This window comes from Numenius arquata, chromosome 1, assembly GCF_964106895.1.
Source record: "Numenius arquata chromosome 1, bNumArq3.hap1.1, whole genome shotgun sequence".
Taxonomy (NCBI): domain Eukaryota; kingdom Metazoa; phylum Chordata; class Aves; order Charadriiformes; family Scolopacidae; genus Numenius; species Numenius arquata.
In genome coordinates, this window is record NC_133576.1 from 67,296,046 (window position 1) to 67,313,720 (window position 17,675).

At 40.4% G+C, this 17,675-nt stretch overlaps 1 protein-coding gene across 2 annotated transcripts in view; it reads left to right on the forward strand.

Annotated features, from left to right (window-relative positions):
* SLC9A7 (solute carrier family 9 member A7) overlaps positions 1-16,565 on the forward strand; it is a 74,769-nt gene extending 58,204 nt beyond the window's left edge. For both annotated transcript variants that reach the window (XM_074168859.1, XM_074168849.1), the window contains 4 exons: positions 3,720-3,783; positions 6,313-6,395; positions 9,754-9,859; positions 15,741-16,565. In XM_074168859.1, coding sequence (XP_074024960.1) covers positions 3,720-3,783; positions 6,313-6,395; positions 9,754-9,859; positions 15,741-15,989 — 502 coding nt within the window. In that variant the 3' untranslated portion in view covers positions 15,990-16,565. The remainder of the gene's footprint in view (positions 1-3,719; positions 3,784-6,312; positions 6,396-9,753; positions 9,860-15,740) is intronic.
* Positions 16,566-17,675: the final 1,110 nt, after the last annotated feature.

Genomic DNA, 17,675 nt, shown 5'->3' on the forward strand with positions numbered 1-17,675 from the left:
TGTTAGGAGCTCAACAATAGTCCCTTTGCTATTACAGAGCTCTTAAAGCGTGAAAAGCCTTTTATGCCTTAAAAACAAAAAAAAATACTTCAACTGGGGAGGAGCGAAGCAATATACTTAAGTTGGATTAATTTTTACTGTAGCATGGACTTGTCTACAGGTTCCAGTAAACTTCCCAAGGCAGAAATAAAGATGGCTAAACTTTATGTACTGGTAACTATCTGTACTGAAGTAGTTATCTATCAAATACCAAGTGGATGCCAATGGGTGAAATAGATTATTTTTTTTTCTTTTTCCTCCCAACAGTTTTGGGATATATATGCATTGTTACAGCTGAGAGACTGCTCATGTTCTTCATCTGACATCTGCTTTTTAAAAGTCACTTATTTAAGTTGCTACTGTACACCCTCAGGGAATCCACACACAACTGCCGGAATGGGCTTTCAGAAAGGACAGAGTGGAAAATGAAGATGCTTGCTGGCATCTGCACTGCCCTGGCCTTGGCTGTCCTGCAGCTGATGTGCCCCTTAGTCCCCATGACTTAGACTATACCTCTTCAAGAAAACACTGTTTTCAGCCCAAGCTTGCTCACCTGCCTTTCTGCTAGAGGGTTTGAGAAAAACACCACAGTCATTAGCGAGGCTGCCCTCTCTGTGCCCCTGATCTCTGAGAGGAGAGCTGAGTAAATCAATCCAGTAACAATTTTTCTTAATTTAAAAACTGGTTAAATGAGAACTGACATTAGCCTTTACAGCACATTTAAATTATGGGAAGCTTTTTAAAATGTCCTTAAGGATGTGATATGGATTTTTTTTTTTTTTTTCTTTTAACCACCAGGAAAAAAAATAAGTTGAAGACGTACATGCATCAGCTTTCCTTGTACTTTTAATTATGGAAGTGGTTAACTAAGAATGAAATAACTAAATGTCTTCTGTGCTTCACTGTAAAGAAGGTTGGGAGAGACTTGACTGGTTTTTGGTATTGTTTTGTTTCAGCTGATAAAGATGAGACTTTCTTTGAAATTTGAGGGCAGGGCCTGCAAAACTGTGATGGTGTATATACCCTGAAAACAGACGGACTTGCTACAAAAAAATAAAGCTTTCTATACAATTCATGCTAGAGTAGAGAATAAGAGGCACGGTATGTTGGTTGAAAGAGACAAAACATAGTCATGAATCCGAAACAGTAGTGTATTTTATGTTAATCTGTGGACTGAGGAACACGCTTTGAAACATGAATGTAAAAAAGTGATTTATAGAAAAGTAATTAAAAATACTCAAAATATAAATTCACCTGAAGAATAACTTTGAAAAAAAAATTTAAAATGGACAAGCCTGTGTCAATGTACTATTTCAATATTGAAAGAAACGTATATAGTAAGAATTTTTTTTTAAAGTTGAACCATTTTAATATAGAAAAGCTTTCTTTTCCTCTTCAGCACAACAGTGAACCCGAACACCAGGCCTGTGATGTGCTATGACTTTTCACTGAACAGTATGGTCATCCTGCTTTGGTCCTTCACTAAGCCCCCTTCCCCTGCCTAAAGGCAGTTAAAATCCCCAAAACAAATGCACAACCTTGTAAGTCAAGTGAAGGCTGAGTTATTCTGAATTGTTTGTTTTTTCTTATGTATTGTGAAATGAATGTGTGAGTTAAAACTATTTAGGGAATGCAAGCTATGTTCATCTTCTGGAATGAGCTTCTTGAATTCCCCGTTCATGTTGCCAGCTGCACAGCTAATGTGAGTATGGGTGCTGTGCACAGTGTGTTGAACCCCCCCAGTGTGCAGCTTTGGAAAATGACAAATCTTCTTTCTTTAATTTTTATGCGTATTTATAAAGGCATGCGCATTATTATATATATTACCATATTGAGTGGGTTTCCTGACATTGCTTGTCAGCTATCTGTATGAGGTTTCATTAGGTAACTAGTTTGTCTGCAGAAGACCCATCTTAATGTCTTCACCTCTTAGTGATAGTGTAAGCAGTGATGTCTAAGCCCTTGTAACCTTGCAGAGCTCTTGTGTGTGGCATTTTATTTTAGCATGTGTTATAATCCAGTACCCAGTCTGTCCAGTGTTCCCTTGAACTGGTGAAGCTTTTTAGTCTTGAAGCTGGTCAGTGCCAATGAATTCCCAGGCCAAATGTGCCTAAGGGTTAAGATGATTCTGTATGTGGAAACAGGAAGGGATGAGAAAAGAAAACTAGACTCAGGAAAAAATCCAAGTAGAGGACTGGGTCAGCACTCGCCCTATATGAGGCTGCTGCAGGCTGTCTTAAAGTGGCCTTCTGGATTTTTCCCTGATTTAAGGCCTTAGATTGGCCATGAGTCCACAAAAGATGACTTAAAGCTTTAATTCAATAGCTACTTCTCTTCTTCTAATGTTCTATTAGAAAGTGCTAGCCCTGCAAGTTATTTGAAGCCCTTCCCTTTTAGTTTGATCTGTGCCATCTTTTGTGCTGAAAGGTAAATCATGTTTGGATCACTGCTCGCCTTATGCAGGCACTGTCCTGGGGACACACAAATGACACGGCCTTACCAGCAAGATTCAGTTGGTTTCTGGTGATCCTCAGGGATGTTGCATAAACACTGTGGCTAGAAATAGCTGACACAAAGTCTAGGTAGCAAAGAAATCACACTAAGCTAGCCCAGTCCCTTCCAAGAGAGGGGAAATGAAGAAGTTAGCCATTTCAGACAACATGTTTTTGCTATTGTGTGCATTTTCCTATGCTCATTATGCAACACGGCAGGACTGAAACACAATGCATTTGAGACTGACAATCTTACTTAACATTTGAGGTTGGAGGTCTATGGGAGAGCACAGAGATTAAGGCATGAATAGGATTTAAAACTAGAAAAGGCTAATTTAACAAGTAGCTACCCCCAAAACAGACCAGAAAAACCTGAAGATAATTACAAGGATTAAATACCCATCTTGGATAGGAGCACTATGTGAAAGGATGGTTCAGTAATAAGATGCTCGCTAAGTATGCAAAAGCGAGTAGATGGTTTCTTGTTAACATATTATTCTGTAATCACCCACCTTCTCATGATACAGACTCTCCCTCACTCAGGTGGGAGGCTGGACTAGACAGACTTCTTGTTCACGCACTGTGGCTGTGTTGTGTTAGGTAAATGAAACTTGCAGCAAATTAATATTATGAGCCTTTATAAAGTATTTTTGTTGCTTCAAGCAGTGAATTAAAACTTGGGGTGTGTGTATGTGGCTTTTAAAAATCATATATTTGAGCCATTCTGAGGCCTATCTGGCAGCTAAGTTATTTGCTGTATCAAATATTTAGGCTGGGCTTGTCCTTAGTCTCTGGTTTCTTGCTGCATCGTCAGGGATGATGATGATGAACATCAGGGATGTTCTTCACTGAAGAGGATATCACCCACAGTTCACATTTTAAAACAAAAATAGTATTTGCCAGTGTCCTAAAAGAATTGGCAACGAAGGTAAGCAGTTAAAGCTGATGTCGGGACGGAGTTAAAGCTGTTATCTATAGGTAGTTGCTGCTTGAGTGAAGAAGTATCTTATCTATAGCTATGTAACTGCAGGGGAATAAGGGACAGCTCTTCCTCAAACTATTCTTATAACCTCTCTGAATGCAGCTTTGCTGGGTGCTTAAAGTGCTTTTAAAATGCATTCTGCCAAACTTACAGCATTTGCAACCCTCAGTAACACCACTTGCTTTGTTTTCCTAATGTTTCTGTAGGGTTGGGGTTGACCCAGATCAGGATCCTCCACCTACTAATGACAGCTTTCAAGTCTTGCAAGGAGTAAGTAATGACATAACTTCTCTATTAGGCTCATCTTATTTTATAACTAAGATGATAAGGAATTGCAGAGGCTACGTGAATGGATAAAACCTCTCTCTCTTAGCTGTCAAATCAGTAATGCATTTATAACACTCAAGCAATGCCCACCAAAAAACATTCTGTGGTATTGGCTGTTATGCTGCAGTGTTTGTTTTTGTGTATATGTATAAATACATAAGGCATCAAAAACCTTGCCAAATCTACTAATACGTTCTATTTAACAATGTGCTTTCCTTTTCCCCCACCCAGTCAATGTGCTTGCTTTTAACATGCTACAGGATAAAGAGTCTTCCCCAAGACCAACCCAGACTCTTGGCATCTGTGTTCAATAATCGATACCAAATTTTGGCTCTTGGACTTGCTTAGAATCAAAGATTAAGTTTGCTAATCTGATGTCAGCTCCTGTATACTGTACCACAACCCAACTGGATCTTGTCTGTACTACCTACCACCTGTATGAGGGGAAAAGGAGTGCTGGCAATTTGTCATTTATATTCAGGAAACCTTTGCTGTGAACATTTAGTGCAACTTTCTATGCATCAGTAACAAGCCAAGAGTTGACTTTTTTCCCTGCAATATGCTACTGGCAAACACGGCTATTAAAAGAATGTTGTTCATAACAGAAATTTCAGTTTTCCTCATCTATAAACTGAGTGAATTCACAGGAGGAATGAAAGGTCTGGGGAAAAAACCAAACCACCCAACACTTCCAGAGGCTTAACTGGGAGCTTCCTCTGTCCAGACCTTAGTTTACACTCTCCCAGAGTACTGCTTGACACTAATTCTTCAGTAGCACAACTGGTTGTGCTATGTCCTGCTATGTAGGAACCTGCTAGAGGAAGCTGAATGACAGGAAAGACAGATGACTTTCACCTGAAGCATCCTCTGGGTCCAAAGTGTGAACTCTGCTTTGTAAACCCCAGGTTGTATGATGCTGGTGTTCAAGCTGGTCAGATACATGCGTGGGATACCTACTGTATTTGGGATCAGCTTTCTTATTAGTGGTTTATGTCATCTGGTTGTGTGCGTGTGTCACAGGATGTACAGATACGAGTTACTTGGCTCAGGCAGCATCTTTTTCATTGCAGAAACTGCATTAGGCATCTCTCTGTTCTTTGCAGAGACCTGTGTCCAGCACACAAAATACACTCTGAAATGGTGGGTGTGGGTACCAAAAAGGGGTGAACTTGGTTTTGTATCTGTCTGGGAACAACCAGAGGGCCAGGCCTTAAAAACACCTTTTACAATGAAGGCCACGGTTACTGTATAAAGCCAAGGTTAGGAAGTGGTATCGTGGTGAGGTGGCTTTGGCCAGTTCAGACTGAGCTTGTCAGTATTTGAGGAATTGCTTTAGCAGGAAAGAGGGCATGGGTATTCTGTTCTCATTCAGTGTCTGGGTGGAAATATCTTGTTTGCTTTTTTCCCATGTAAACATAAAGCACTTAACCGTTTGTTTCCCTCTTTAGCTGTGCATTGCATTCCTAATGGAGTCCATTAGTCGGTTCCCTTTGGATTCCTCTTTCTTTCACCAAGCCAAGATTAGCAACGTGTCACAGTTAAAGAAAATATATAATTTGGGATGGGGAGGGAGTGAAAATGTACTAAGCTCTAACTCTTGGTGGATCATGGGTTATTTTTTTTGCAGACCAGAATTACACAGGGCAATCCGGTCTTGTTCTTTTCCAGTAGTTTGGAAGATGATTCATACAAGGCGTTCTCACTTCATCTGTTTTCCTGTGTTTAACTTTGGCCTCTGGCCAAAAGCAAAAACAAAACCAAAACACCCAAAAACCCAAACAGTTACAAAAGTAAAAACAGATGCAGCTGCAGACCAGCTGATGGGGTGACTTTGCAGCACAGCTAGTAAAGGCATTATATTTAACACTGGTAGCACTTAGGAAATTTGCATGACTTTCCTCAGTTGTGATTTTATATGGATTCCCTGTTAAGCATGTTATGTTTCTAAATGCGATATATTTCATCAGGTTTGTGAGAGTTTGTCAGGCATGGTAAATTCCCTTGTTCTTCCGAGGAAGCAATAGGCTTAAGGAAAGAACATTAAATAGACCTAGAGTTAAGGAAGCCAACAAAGCAATGAAGTAGGGATCAGTCTGGATTACTCCATTTATTTGGGGAGGGGGATGGGGACGAGACAACAATGAGGCTTATTTGTCACTTTTATACTTATTTCTATATCCGTTACTGGATTGACTGTGCAATAAACTTTTAGACTCAAGGGAACCTGGTGGTAGAGGGCTCATTAAGGCAACTTGAGGGCAATGCAGAGGACTACGTCTTTTCTGCAATCATTTCTGGTCTTTCTAGGGAAAGTAACCTCAGCTTTCTTCTGCAGTCCAAGTAGAGTATTGAAGTAATTTGGCTTTTTTTTTTTTTTGGACAGAACACTATAATCTGAATGACTGGAATGTGTGATTTGGTTTTTTTTTTTTCTGCCTGAAATAATCAAATATGTTTTTATCTTATTTTTAGGATGTCCCAGATTCTGAAAGAAGGAACAGGACAAAGCAGGAAAGTGCTTGGTTCTTCAGGCTATGGTATAGCTTTGACCATAAGTATCCTTTTGAAGACACGGGGATGAAATGTTTGCCTTTTCCTTTCCATATACCCATATGTAGCCTTAAGCACTTGAGAGTCAAACAAGAGAAGGATCAAGTATCTGACAGGTTCAAGGAATAGAACTGAAGCTTGAACTCGCTGACTCAGAAGATGGACCTTTCCTTTCTCTAATGCATGGTATGTCACCCTTGCTGGAGAACAGAAACCAATCAGTTCTAGGAGCTGAAGTTCCTTCCTAAACAATAAGACAGCCAACTAACTGTTTCAGATCCTCTGATCTGTTCCACTAATCTGTCATCTTCACTGATGCTCATAGCACAAACTAGTTTTCTAGTTCATTGTATATGTCTATGCCCTGACTCATTGCTCTGAAAAGTCATCTGCTTTTGTGATTAAGTCCTGTATCAGTGATGGGTCCAAAGAGGAAGTTCTGCAACTAAAAATTTTCATGTGATCCAGCTTATTCCCTTCAGTATATCCAGAACTTCCTATGGGTGTCAAGGCAGAGTGTGTCCTTGTCTCTATATAGTACTGTACGAACTTTCTGAAGCTGCTATTATACTATTTAGAAAGCCTTATTTAAGCTTTTGAACAATTTTTGTTTAGCTGTCCTGTCTTTCATGCTTGTGTTTTTAAAATCTACTTAGCATATTCTTAATCAGTATATCATACAGGGGTTCCCTCCTTAACAGCTTACACTCACCTAGTGGAAAATGGCAAAGATAACCTTGTGGCTGTGGCAAGTCACTTATACCCAGACATTCAAAGAAGTTTCACTTCTTGATTGCTAGTAATTTCTAAGGCAGTTAAATATATGTAAATACCTGTGACAGGGCCTTAATCTTGTTGAATTTTGCATCTGAGAAGTGGGTCTTCTCAATGGGGTCTTGGCCATTGATTGATGAGGGTTTGTTGGCCTGGTTGGAGCACAGTAGTTTCCTTCCATGCCTTGTGGAGCAAGATTTCCCACCCAGGGAAGCCCAGAGATAGTGTTGAAAGCATTCAGATCCTAATAGCACCTGCATGTTCAGGATAAAACCTGTGACTGATGCTTTCAGATGCAGTAGTATTGGGCCTAAGCCCAGAAGGGAGTGATGTGCTAGTTTAAAAATTCATAAATCTTACAAATTTCAAGTTAACCCTTTTTGAGTTGTAGTGGCTGGTGTCAAAGTGTATTGAGGTCAGTTTTCATTATTTAAAAAAACAAACAAAACCACACCAAAACTTCTGTGGTAAGAGCACAGAAGGATCTGGCTGTGGTTGACTACTACTTTTTTGTCCTTTTAAGAAGGAAGCAGAGCTATCCTCTTCCCCTGCCTTTACAAAAGGGATGTGCCCGATGGGGAAAAAAAAAAGGAGTAGCTGGCAATGCTGACTTCCCCCTTGGCTGATGCTGGCACAAGTGCAGTTCCCCGCAGCTGCAGCAAGGCGGGGAGTGGGGCAGGGGGGGTAAGGGGGGTCGGGGGAGTGGTAGATGAAAATTACAGCTTAATTAGCTGTTTCACAGAAACTTAAAGGTTGCTGATAGTGCATTTGCTTTTTCAGTGGTGACTAGCAATCTTTAGGGAAGGTTTCTGTGAAGTTTGTGCCAAGGAGACTGATACCCAGAGGCAGAACTCTCTTACTGTACCTTAGAGGTAAAATTCTGCTCCTTTTGTTGCAAGGAGGTATTTAGATAAACATTGGGTGGGCTTAAATTGCATGGAAAGGATTATCTTTAGAATTGCCATCTCTATACCCGTGGCAATGTCAAAATATTTTTTGTTGATGCACTTGGTTTGCGGGCAGAAAGGCAGATTGTCTTAAAATTCACCCTTTGCAGTGGAACTGAGCTTGGAAAAGATGCAAGTAAGATGCACTTGGCAGTGTCCTTCAACACTGGCTATTGCCTGCAGAGCTCTGTGTGGATGGAAAACCGGGAACTTCATTCCTGTGGAACACAGAGTTTATTTAATGTCATGGGCTGTTCTCTGGGTTCACCCACAATTGTTAAACATGAAGAAAACTGCAACTTTGAAGTACCAGATGTTTCTTACTGGGTTGGTTTGTTATGACCAAGACCGTGGGCCTGTCTGCCACAGGGCACCAGAGCGGCTGGTAAATTAGTGTAAGGAGGAAGAGTTTATTTCTTTCCAGGACTGGGTGTAGCCACACTGTGACTGGGAGTGGGAAGGAGGAAATATAACTCTGCAGTGGCATAATCACATCATTATATGCTCAAGTAAATATGCTGTGCCAGGCTCTGCTAAAGGGGAGGGATACATCTTTGCTAAAACAGCCCTTTAACTCCTTCTTTCCTCCCAAGCACCTGATCTGTTGAGAGCAACAGGGAGTGTTACATTTCACAAAAGGACTTGATTCTCTCTGTGATTAGAGGCCTGAGAAAGTAACTAGAATACCCACCATATATATTTACATGTAATCGCACTGACTGAAAAGAAAAATCAACCACCAAAGCAAAAGCACAAATAAGCCAAAAATCCTTCTGGTCCTGATTTCAGACAATGTTTGGCAGTCTTAGCACTTTCTTCCTGAGCTCTGTTCTTGTGCCTGTCAAGATCAGTATGCTGCTCTGTAGCAGGGATGTCTTTTTTGACTCCTGAGCGTTTCCTCAGGCTTATCATCAGTCTGGAGTATTAGCCTGAACAAATGTGGATTTACCTGAGGGCAGATCTATGAGGAGAGGTGTAAAGACACCTTCCTTTCCCACCCATGTGCCCCCTTAATGTAATCTCGGCATTTCCTTCAATGCTGTGTTACGTGGCTCTTGCCTTTCTGAGGCTCCGTGTGGTATGTGTATACGCACTGCAGAGACGTCTCTGAGCCTTACCAGAGCAAGACCTCTGGTTTCATCTCTGTGGCTCAGTCACCAGCTAGCAGTGGGCCAATTCAGGCGGCTGCATTGCTTGGAGGACGTTGGATGTACAGTATTTCTTTATTTCTCCGTGTTAAGCCACATAGGTGTGTCACCTTTGGTACCTCTAACTTGCAAGCTCAACACCTTGCTCACATCTGCAGAGCAGAAACACCCTTGGACCTCTGCTTGCTGCTTCTGGCTCCAGAGAGCCCGAAAGCTGGAAACATTGCAACTGCTTGGAACTTTGAGAGGTAGCTAGTTCCCCCTGCAGTAAACGCGTGGCTGAAGAAATTGCCCTCAAAAGGATCAAGGGAAAAACATTGCGGGGAGATGTTTTTCTTTTATTTGTTTACAAACATCCATTGAAGAAAATCTGCATTTATATGCAATTATTGAGCAGCACATAGATTAAAGGCAGAACAACATTTATGTACAATTGTCTTTTTATTTTCCATAGTGGTTTTTGAGCACTAATGTGTTTTCCTTAACTCCTTAAGTTATTTAAAGCCAATTCTCACTCACAGTGGCCCTCCGTTAACTACAACTCTACCCAGCTGGTGTGGCCTGATAGCCCGCTGTCTGACAAGTCCCCAGGTTTATGATGTAAGTAGAATAAATCGATACTTCTGTGTTTTGGTTTTTTTAATGAATTTATTTAACTTCAGCAAACCAGTTTTTCTCTCTTTTGGCAAAAGGTAGGTATGATGTACGTACTGCGAGAAAGTGTTGGTTTTCCTAGGCAGAGAAGATTTAAAGATACTCTCCCCTGAGGCAACAGCTTCTGCTAGGAGAAATCAGAGGTGATCTTATTGTCAAATAAGTTCATTAACAAAATAACATTTAAGGATGTTGGAAAATTACAGGCCTAGTCAATAACCAAGTTCAGTGAATCACTTCAAAATATTCAGTCCCTTCCCAAAAAAGATTCTTTTCCTGTTACTGCTACCATTGTGTTTAGGTCTCCTTCAGAGAAGACCTTGACACATTTACCCATGCCAGTAAGAAGTCTGGTAGAGCTTCCCTTCATTGTTTCCACTGTGAAATTTGAGATCACAATTCAGAAACCGCTAATCAGTTACTTATCTGAGTGCAGCAGGTCACTATGCTGTCTTCACAGCTATGTCGTGCAATAATTAATGCTTCGTTCTCCTATTACTCTTGCAGGATCCTGATACATGTTATTCCTATCTGTACAGTGCTTCTGAAATCGACAACTTTTTATGAACCATTTGTAAATAAAACCGTAGTGCTTATGTGGGATCACTCAAATTCGAAGGTTCTCTGGAATGGTAACACCTCTGCCATGCTCAAGGAGTCTCAGGCTAGATTTCTGTTAATCTTCTCCTAGAAAGTTTTGAATTCCACTTGCAACTTTGAAATGCTTCCCTGCGTTTCTTTCTGGTATCATCAGCATCTTACTTTTACCTGATAGTAATGTTTCAAAGACATTTGAAATGTCTGCTGCCTATTTGGAGCTATTAGTAATGCAAGAAATTGGCCTTGTTCCCATCTTTGTTATGCCACAGGAGATCTTAAAACAGATCTAGGTTTGGGAGGCATCCATCGGACCAATTAGCCTACTTGTGTGTTGTCTGTGTGTCTGTTCGTGTACGATCTTACAAGATTAGTTATCCAGTAACCGAGAATCTAACCAGAATGAACATGCGAGCTTTGGCTTCCATTTTCTCTAACAGTTGGGCTCTTATTTTCTCTTTATTCCTCGTTCTTAGCTACTACCACATGTGGAAACTTATTCTTTAATTGGATTGATTCTGTGACACGTGCACACACACTCTCTGCCTTTTGGGATGTTAACATCATCGTTAAAAATGCTTATAAGGCTGCATACTTAGTTAAGGTGTATAATGCAGAACTCTCACGTTCTATTGTCTCTTCTTGTTCCTGTTTCGGTGCATTGCTGCGTTAGTCTTAGGAAAGAATATAATTTTAAGATTTTATTTCTAGTTTCTTTTCAAGATTTCTGAACTCTGCAGTTGCTTTATTGCTTTTCATTTCTTTGCATGGCTGACTTTGCTACAGCACTTGACTATATGATTTTTATTACTGGCTTAAAAGCTAACTGTTAGCTTTTAGTGTGGATTCTTTTTGCATCCCTGTTACGTTCAGGTGAAGCAACTGGGAGAGTCATGTCTTTGAGGGGACAGAAACTGCTTGGAATAATTGTACTTTTGGGAGGTATTTCCAGGACAATTGAATGGTACATCTGAGAGAACTGAAGACTGAAGACTTAATTAAACAAGCAAAAATGTCTGTAAATACTCAACAGAATGCAACATAGCTGGAAAAAATGTTTCAAAAAGTACTAGTAAATTCTAGATCTCATTCAGGTCCATGTCTGAGCAGTTATGACATCTACATAGAGAAGAAAGCATACAAGTATGTGGCTGTACTAACTGTATATTTGTGTATTGTTTTCAGCTTTTTTTTTTGTGGTTTTCTTTTTTTGTCCTCTGGCTTTATTACAACCTTATTTAGAATTCATTTTCACTTCCGTGAGTGGGAATACATATCTTTAATTAGATGCCAAAGGGGGGGTTTAAATTTTGAAAGTCAAATAATCTTATTATGTAGTCCACCTACGACCTATTCCCAAGTATGAGATAATGTTCTCGAAGCTTGAATTTGCATGGCGTACATGTAAGGTTCTGAGTCAGCACGTAGGGGGAGATACAGTGGATTTTTTCCAGGGCTGTCATTACTCTTCCATGCTGATGTTCTCCCATTGACTGTGCCACTAGGCTCGCCATTAAGCGTTTCCCAACCAAACAGAATCCAAGTTGGAACTTAAAAGCATGAAAGGCTGCTGTAGGTAGTGTTCAAAATGATACTTTTCACAAATTCACTGTTATTTTTCTCTCCTGGTGTTATCTTCAGTGCATAACCATTGGGCAGAGCTTTCCAATTTATCCCTAACTAATGTAGGTCACTTTTTTTTCCTTTTTTGACAAGTCTTTTGAAACTTTTAGTAATTCTCTGTTTCGTCAACCCTTTTATCCCATTTGGAAGAAGCATCTGTGTTATCACCTGCTTTTCCTGATGAAGCAAGCACTCCTGGGGATTTATTTTTTCTTTTGCTTATTTGTTCAGGGGTGTATTTTGTCCTACACACTATCCCAGCCATTATTTTTCTTTTTATTTAAAAGTTTAGTTCTTGCACCGTAAACGGTGCGACAACTTGGTATGAAAGTAGACTGGAATGGAGTTATTTTTCTAAATATGCAAACCCAGTAAAGAAACTTCATTTGCAGTCTATATAAAGTCTTGGAGGAGGTAACTCCCAAAATTGGTAAGAAAACTGTTCAACCGTGCTTCCTCCCTCCCCTTTCTTACTGGTTCCAGCTTCATAGCAAAAATTGTTTAGTTTCCTTGATGAATTTGAACTCAGCTGAGAAATAGAGAAACTCCAAGAAGAGCATCAGATTTAATTTGTAACATATTTTGCATGCATACTACTTGATGTTTTTTGTCTTGGAGCCACAAGATAAGTAACTCCTGATGCAAGTTTTGTCATCCGTGACGCCTGCGCTGTATTTGGCCCCAGCAGCGTACGTGGTGACTACCGGCACTTTCTATGCGCGGCGTGTTTTGCATATGCTTCTTTTTGCTCTGCCTTAGGAGGCAAGAAACACTGGCTTTGTAAGCAGTAACTCTAAATAAGCTTTAGCCGTTTTAACATCTCCGAGCACGTGCTCTTAGGAGCATGAATAGATTTTACCACAAAGGGGACTGTGAGGTCCCTCAGGGTTATGGTCAGGCAGCACATCAAAGCAAAATTCAGTCTTTGGTAGGGTTTTGGATTTAGGTACGTAGCCACGCTAGTTTGTCATTTTAAGTAGTGAAGTTCAGACCTGTGTTTTTTTGAGGGAATCGAAGCTACTCCTACAGAACTGTAAGGGATTGCAGAGGCCAGTTTAGGGTTATTCTTGGAAGAATTTCAAGTCTCTAGGGATCTACTTGGATACATTTCCTGTCTTTCTTGAAAGAATTGTTTGTGCTGCATGAAGCACAGTAGGTTTATTCACCCATCCTCTTTGCTTGCAAACATAGCAAAACCGTATACCACATGGGATTGTTCATGGATGTTCTCTGGGGAAATGTATGAAATAAATTGCCTGCTGCTTGCAGTGCTATTCGGAAGTGAAATAAGTAAGTGGAACTTGGCTCGTACGAGGCAATGTTTGTTCACTATGTTGAGAGAAAGCTCAGTGTTTTCTCTGGAACTGATCACGTTTACGTACATGTAAGTATAGCTTGCAACAAACCAGCAAAGACTTGAGTTAGGACTTGCCGTAGAGTATACAGCCCACGGCCCTCTCCTTTCAGTATCGTGCTTCCAAGAGCTTTTCAGCCTTTTGGGGAAGCTCAAGTGTAGTGTGTGTTCTTACCAGTTTCTTATCTGACAGGCGGCTGTGAGGATTTGCTGTTAAATAGCCTTGTGGAGACGCTTTGGGAGCTTGCAGCAGCCACTTCACGCATGGCCCTGGTGTCACAACAGCGCTGTTGGCCCTGCCGTACCCTCCTCAGCGCTTCTCCAAGGGCAGACACCGTGAAAGGCAGCTTGTGATAGAGCTTCTCAGCTTCTTTGACTTCTTAAAACATAACCAGTCAACAGTCACAAACTGCCTGCTTCTTGCTCATTTTCCTGCTTCTCATCTTTATTTGAATCTCTTCTTCAAAAACATAATATATAGGGATATCAGATTTTCTTAATCAGCCAATTATTTTGAGGACCTTTTTAAATCATCTTGGTCTTGTCCCTCAGGGACACTGTCACTTTTTTGCAATGGAAAGCTTGTAAAGGCTGTTTCTGCCAACTATAGCTGAACCTTTTAATTTCTGCCTTTTTTTCTTTTTAAGATAGTGACAGCAGTTCAGTGTTTTCTTTGCGATCAAAGAAAGCAAGTGTCCTAAACTGTATTTTCTCTTTGAGAACAGTGCTCCCTATCACACTAACCCTGTCTCTAATAAGCGATGATAAATTTGGATGCCACAAGGGTTCTGAGAAATTAACATTCATTCTATGTAAGGCTTGTTTTGCACCTGACACTGAACCGCACCATTTCTTTCTTTACCTGACTCCTGACACCTCTTCCAGTCCTCATTAGTAAAACGTTCTGTATCATCCAGAGGCTTCTGCTGCTTTATTTTTGGCTGATTATCATTCTGAAATAATGACAGGAAGCTTTTCCAGGAAGTTTTATTAAGCCAGGCGCTGCATTTTTCATCATGGACAGGTTAATCAGCATTTTCAGCCCCAAGTGCCCTGAACTCCTATTCTGCAACACAGGCAGGGTTTTCTGGTCAGGCTGATCACAGAGATCCTATCTCGAGTAGCCTGTGGCCTCCTTCCTTTGCCGAAGTAGAAGAAAATTATGTATTTTGAGAATGTAGCCTGATTGGTGTCCAGCCTACTGAGGAGAACAGCAATACGCACACTTAGATTTCAGCTCTTGCTAATCAGTGTGGAGCTATTCACGTGGGGAAATAATTACTTTCAGTTGCAAGAAAGCAAGCTTATAGCACTGATAGAATTTTCTTCAGCTATCAGGAAGCCTCATTTTCTGACCAATTCAGCTGTTTTGCCTTTTACCAAGAACGTGTTAAACAGGAGTGAAACTTGGTACAATTGCTTGCTGTTGTATTATGCTGGGTAGAGAAATGGAGTGTTTTGTTACACTTCAGCAATTTCTCGTCTTTGACCACATGTTTCATCCCATCTCCGCCAAAATAAATTCACAGGGTTTTGTGAGATGCTTTCTTAAATTATTTTGAAAACAAAACATATCAGAATGAGTTACAAAACTGTGAAGCAAGCACTTTTTTGTATCAGTCTTTTGTACTTCTATGGCTCAGGAACATTCCTAAAAACTAGATCAAGTAATTTGCTGTTTAGTACCAGGTAAGAGTAAGCAAATAGTTTAAAAGAGTGTGGTTAGTTTTTGATCTGTAACAAAAATTTGTTGAGGAAACCTTGATTATGAAGAATTTGGACCTAATGAGTTCTCATCAGTTTGCATGAGTCTTTTACTAATGAATGTGACCAATTAGCAACAGATGCAACTCTGACTTTATATCTGGAGTGACTTAATTGTGCTTGGTCTCCAGTCTTTTTCCTGTGCTGCCTTCTAAATTGTTGTGCCAGAACCAGTGTATACCGGCTCATCTCTCCCGTACTTCTGGTAAACTTCCAGTGCTATTAAATCCCTACTTACCTGTTTCATAATCTAGTTCTTGGATTCAACTGCCCCTCATCTTTCCACAAAGCAGTAGTTACACAGGGAGCAGTAAGCTGATTTGCAAATACTGGGTTCAGGGGTATTTTTAACACTTCTTAAGGTGGAACTTTACCGCTTACTGCTTCTGTATTGACATGTAGGTAAACTCTTCTGTGATTACCTTCTTTGCAAAGACTATTGTGCACTATACGAAGATTTTTCTTTTTTTTTTTTTTTTTTTTTTCCAGAATCAGGAACAGCTTAGAGAAGAGGATTCTGATTTCATTCTGAATGATGGTGACCTCACTGTGACATACGGTGATACAACAATAACTGCAAATGGTTCTTCTGGCCCCCATACAGCTACCACTAGCCTTGACGGCAGGAGAACAAAAAGTAGTTCAGAGGAAGCACTGGAACGTGATTTGGGAGCAGCAGATCATGAAGTTACAAGCAGGGGTACCCGGCTTGTATTTCCTCTGGAAGACAATGCATGATTACTGACTCAGTAAAAAAAAATAACTCTTTGCTCTGTGGATGGATCAAGGAAGACTGCAGGCCACTGTGTCACTTGAGGTGGGGATGTTTATTTAAACAAGTTAACGTGTGTAAGTGGTTTTACTAGGGTCTGGAGATGTCACCTGTTTGTTTTTTTTTTACTCAAGATGCTGACAGTGGGGTTTTCTAAATGTCTGAAAATAGACGAATGAGAAAACTGGTCCTTTTCCTCTTCTCAACCGCATATTGAATCCAAGTATAACTAGCATGCTGCAATGGTCCTGTTCAGCTGCAGCAGCTCTCTCTGAAGAGAGGTATGTGAAAACGTTGTCAGAGACCTGAGCTTGTCTTGACTTAGCTTGGGAATGTGGAAGAAGAAATATAAACCTGGTAATTATTATGAGATAAAAAAGGATGTGTGTGGGTCTGAATGTGGAGAGACCCGTTGTTAACTTCTCTCGTGAGGCTGAGGAAACTATAAAGTAAAAGGGGACAGTGTACATTAGGACCACGGGTGCATGAATGCAAGACCGTGGGGAATCTGTTACTCTGAGCTGTACTTAATGTATTTCAGGAAAAAAAAAAAGGGAAAAGAAGATTTCCTCACTGGCCACGTGTTTAAATAGGAAGGCAATGAGAGCCACTTGTCCCTTTAGCTTTGGGCAACTTGACTATTGCTATTAGCCTAACTTATAGTGCCTCAAAAGAAAAACATCCAGCTTCCTGTGGTCTACGATGTACCTGACCCGACACAAGCCCAGAGCCAGGCGCTCTCAGGTAGAAGTCATGAGGTAAAACTTTCTCTCCCTTAAGGTTCTTAAAATCGGATGACGATAGTTGGAAATGTATCCTGGGCTGGGGAAAACAGCAGGTAAGAGGAGGAGGGGGAAAAGATGAGAGGAGAGAGAGGCAGTATTGAACTTGCATGGAACCATGAGGTTTCATATTGCTCAGAAGAATCCATGGACTCTGCTTACAGTTCTTGTGTGTGATAAACAGCAAACATCTAATTAAACAGACAAACAAATACTACTGGCTTTACCATTTGTGACTGTCCTAAAAGAAAGGTGTTTACTCTTGTTCTTTTTTGCAGAGTAGATGTGAAACTTCAGTGGGGCATTGCACAACAACATATAAGCTACAGAACTGATGAACTGTAGTATCATTTTAAATGTGAAAAGGGAAAAATCTTTGCCTAGTATTTAGCCCACTTACACGTAGGCTAGCTTTAACTTATCGCTAAACGCTTTTTAATTCCATATGAGGAGGTATCATTCTATGATTGTCTCTGCCAATAGCTGAAAAACTTAGGCTTTGAAGGGCAGTTCAGCTATTCAAAGCATGCTGAAACGTGATTTCATTCTCATGTCTCAAAAGGTTTATTTTTTTAAAGAGCTCTGTGACCCCCTAATGTGTTGTAATACCAGTTTGTCTAAACAGTGTGGTTTTCTTGCTTCCATTTCAGTTGTTCCTCTCATAAAATTGTGTGAGTAAATACCCGCTCTGTTTTTCCTTAACTATTAAACTTAACGGGCTAACTTCAGTACAAGAACTTACTGCTGCAGAGAAACATTGCAGTCTTGTTGTCTAGTCTGCTTTCTTTCAAATGTGTTCTCTAATGAGTGATCTACCTCCTTGTCTGTCCCTCCAATGTCAATTTGTAAAGGGCATTGATCTGTAATGAC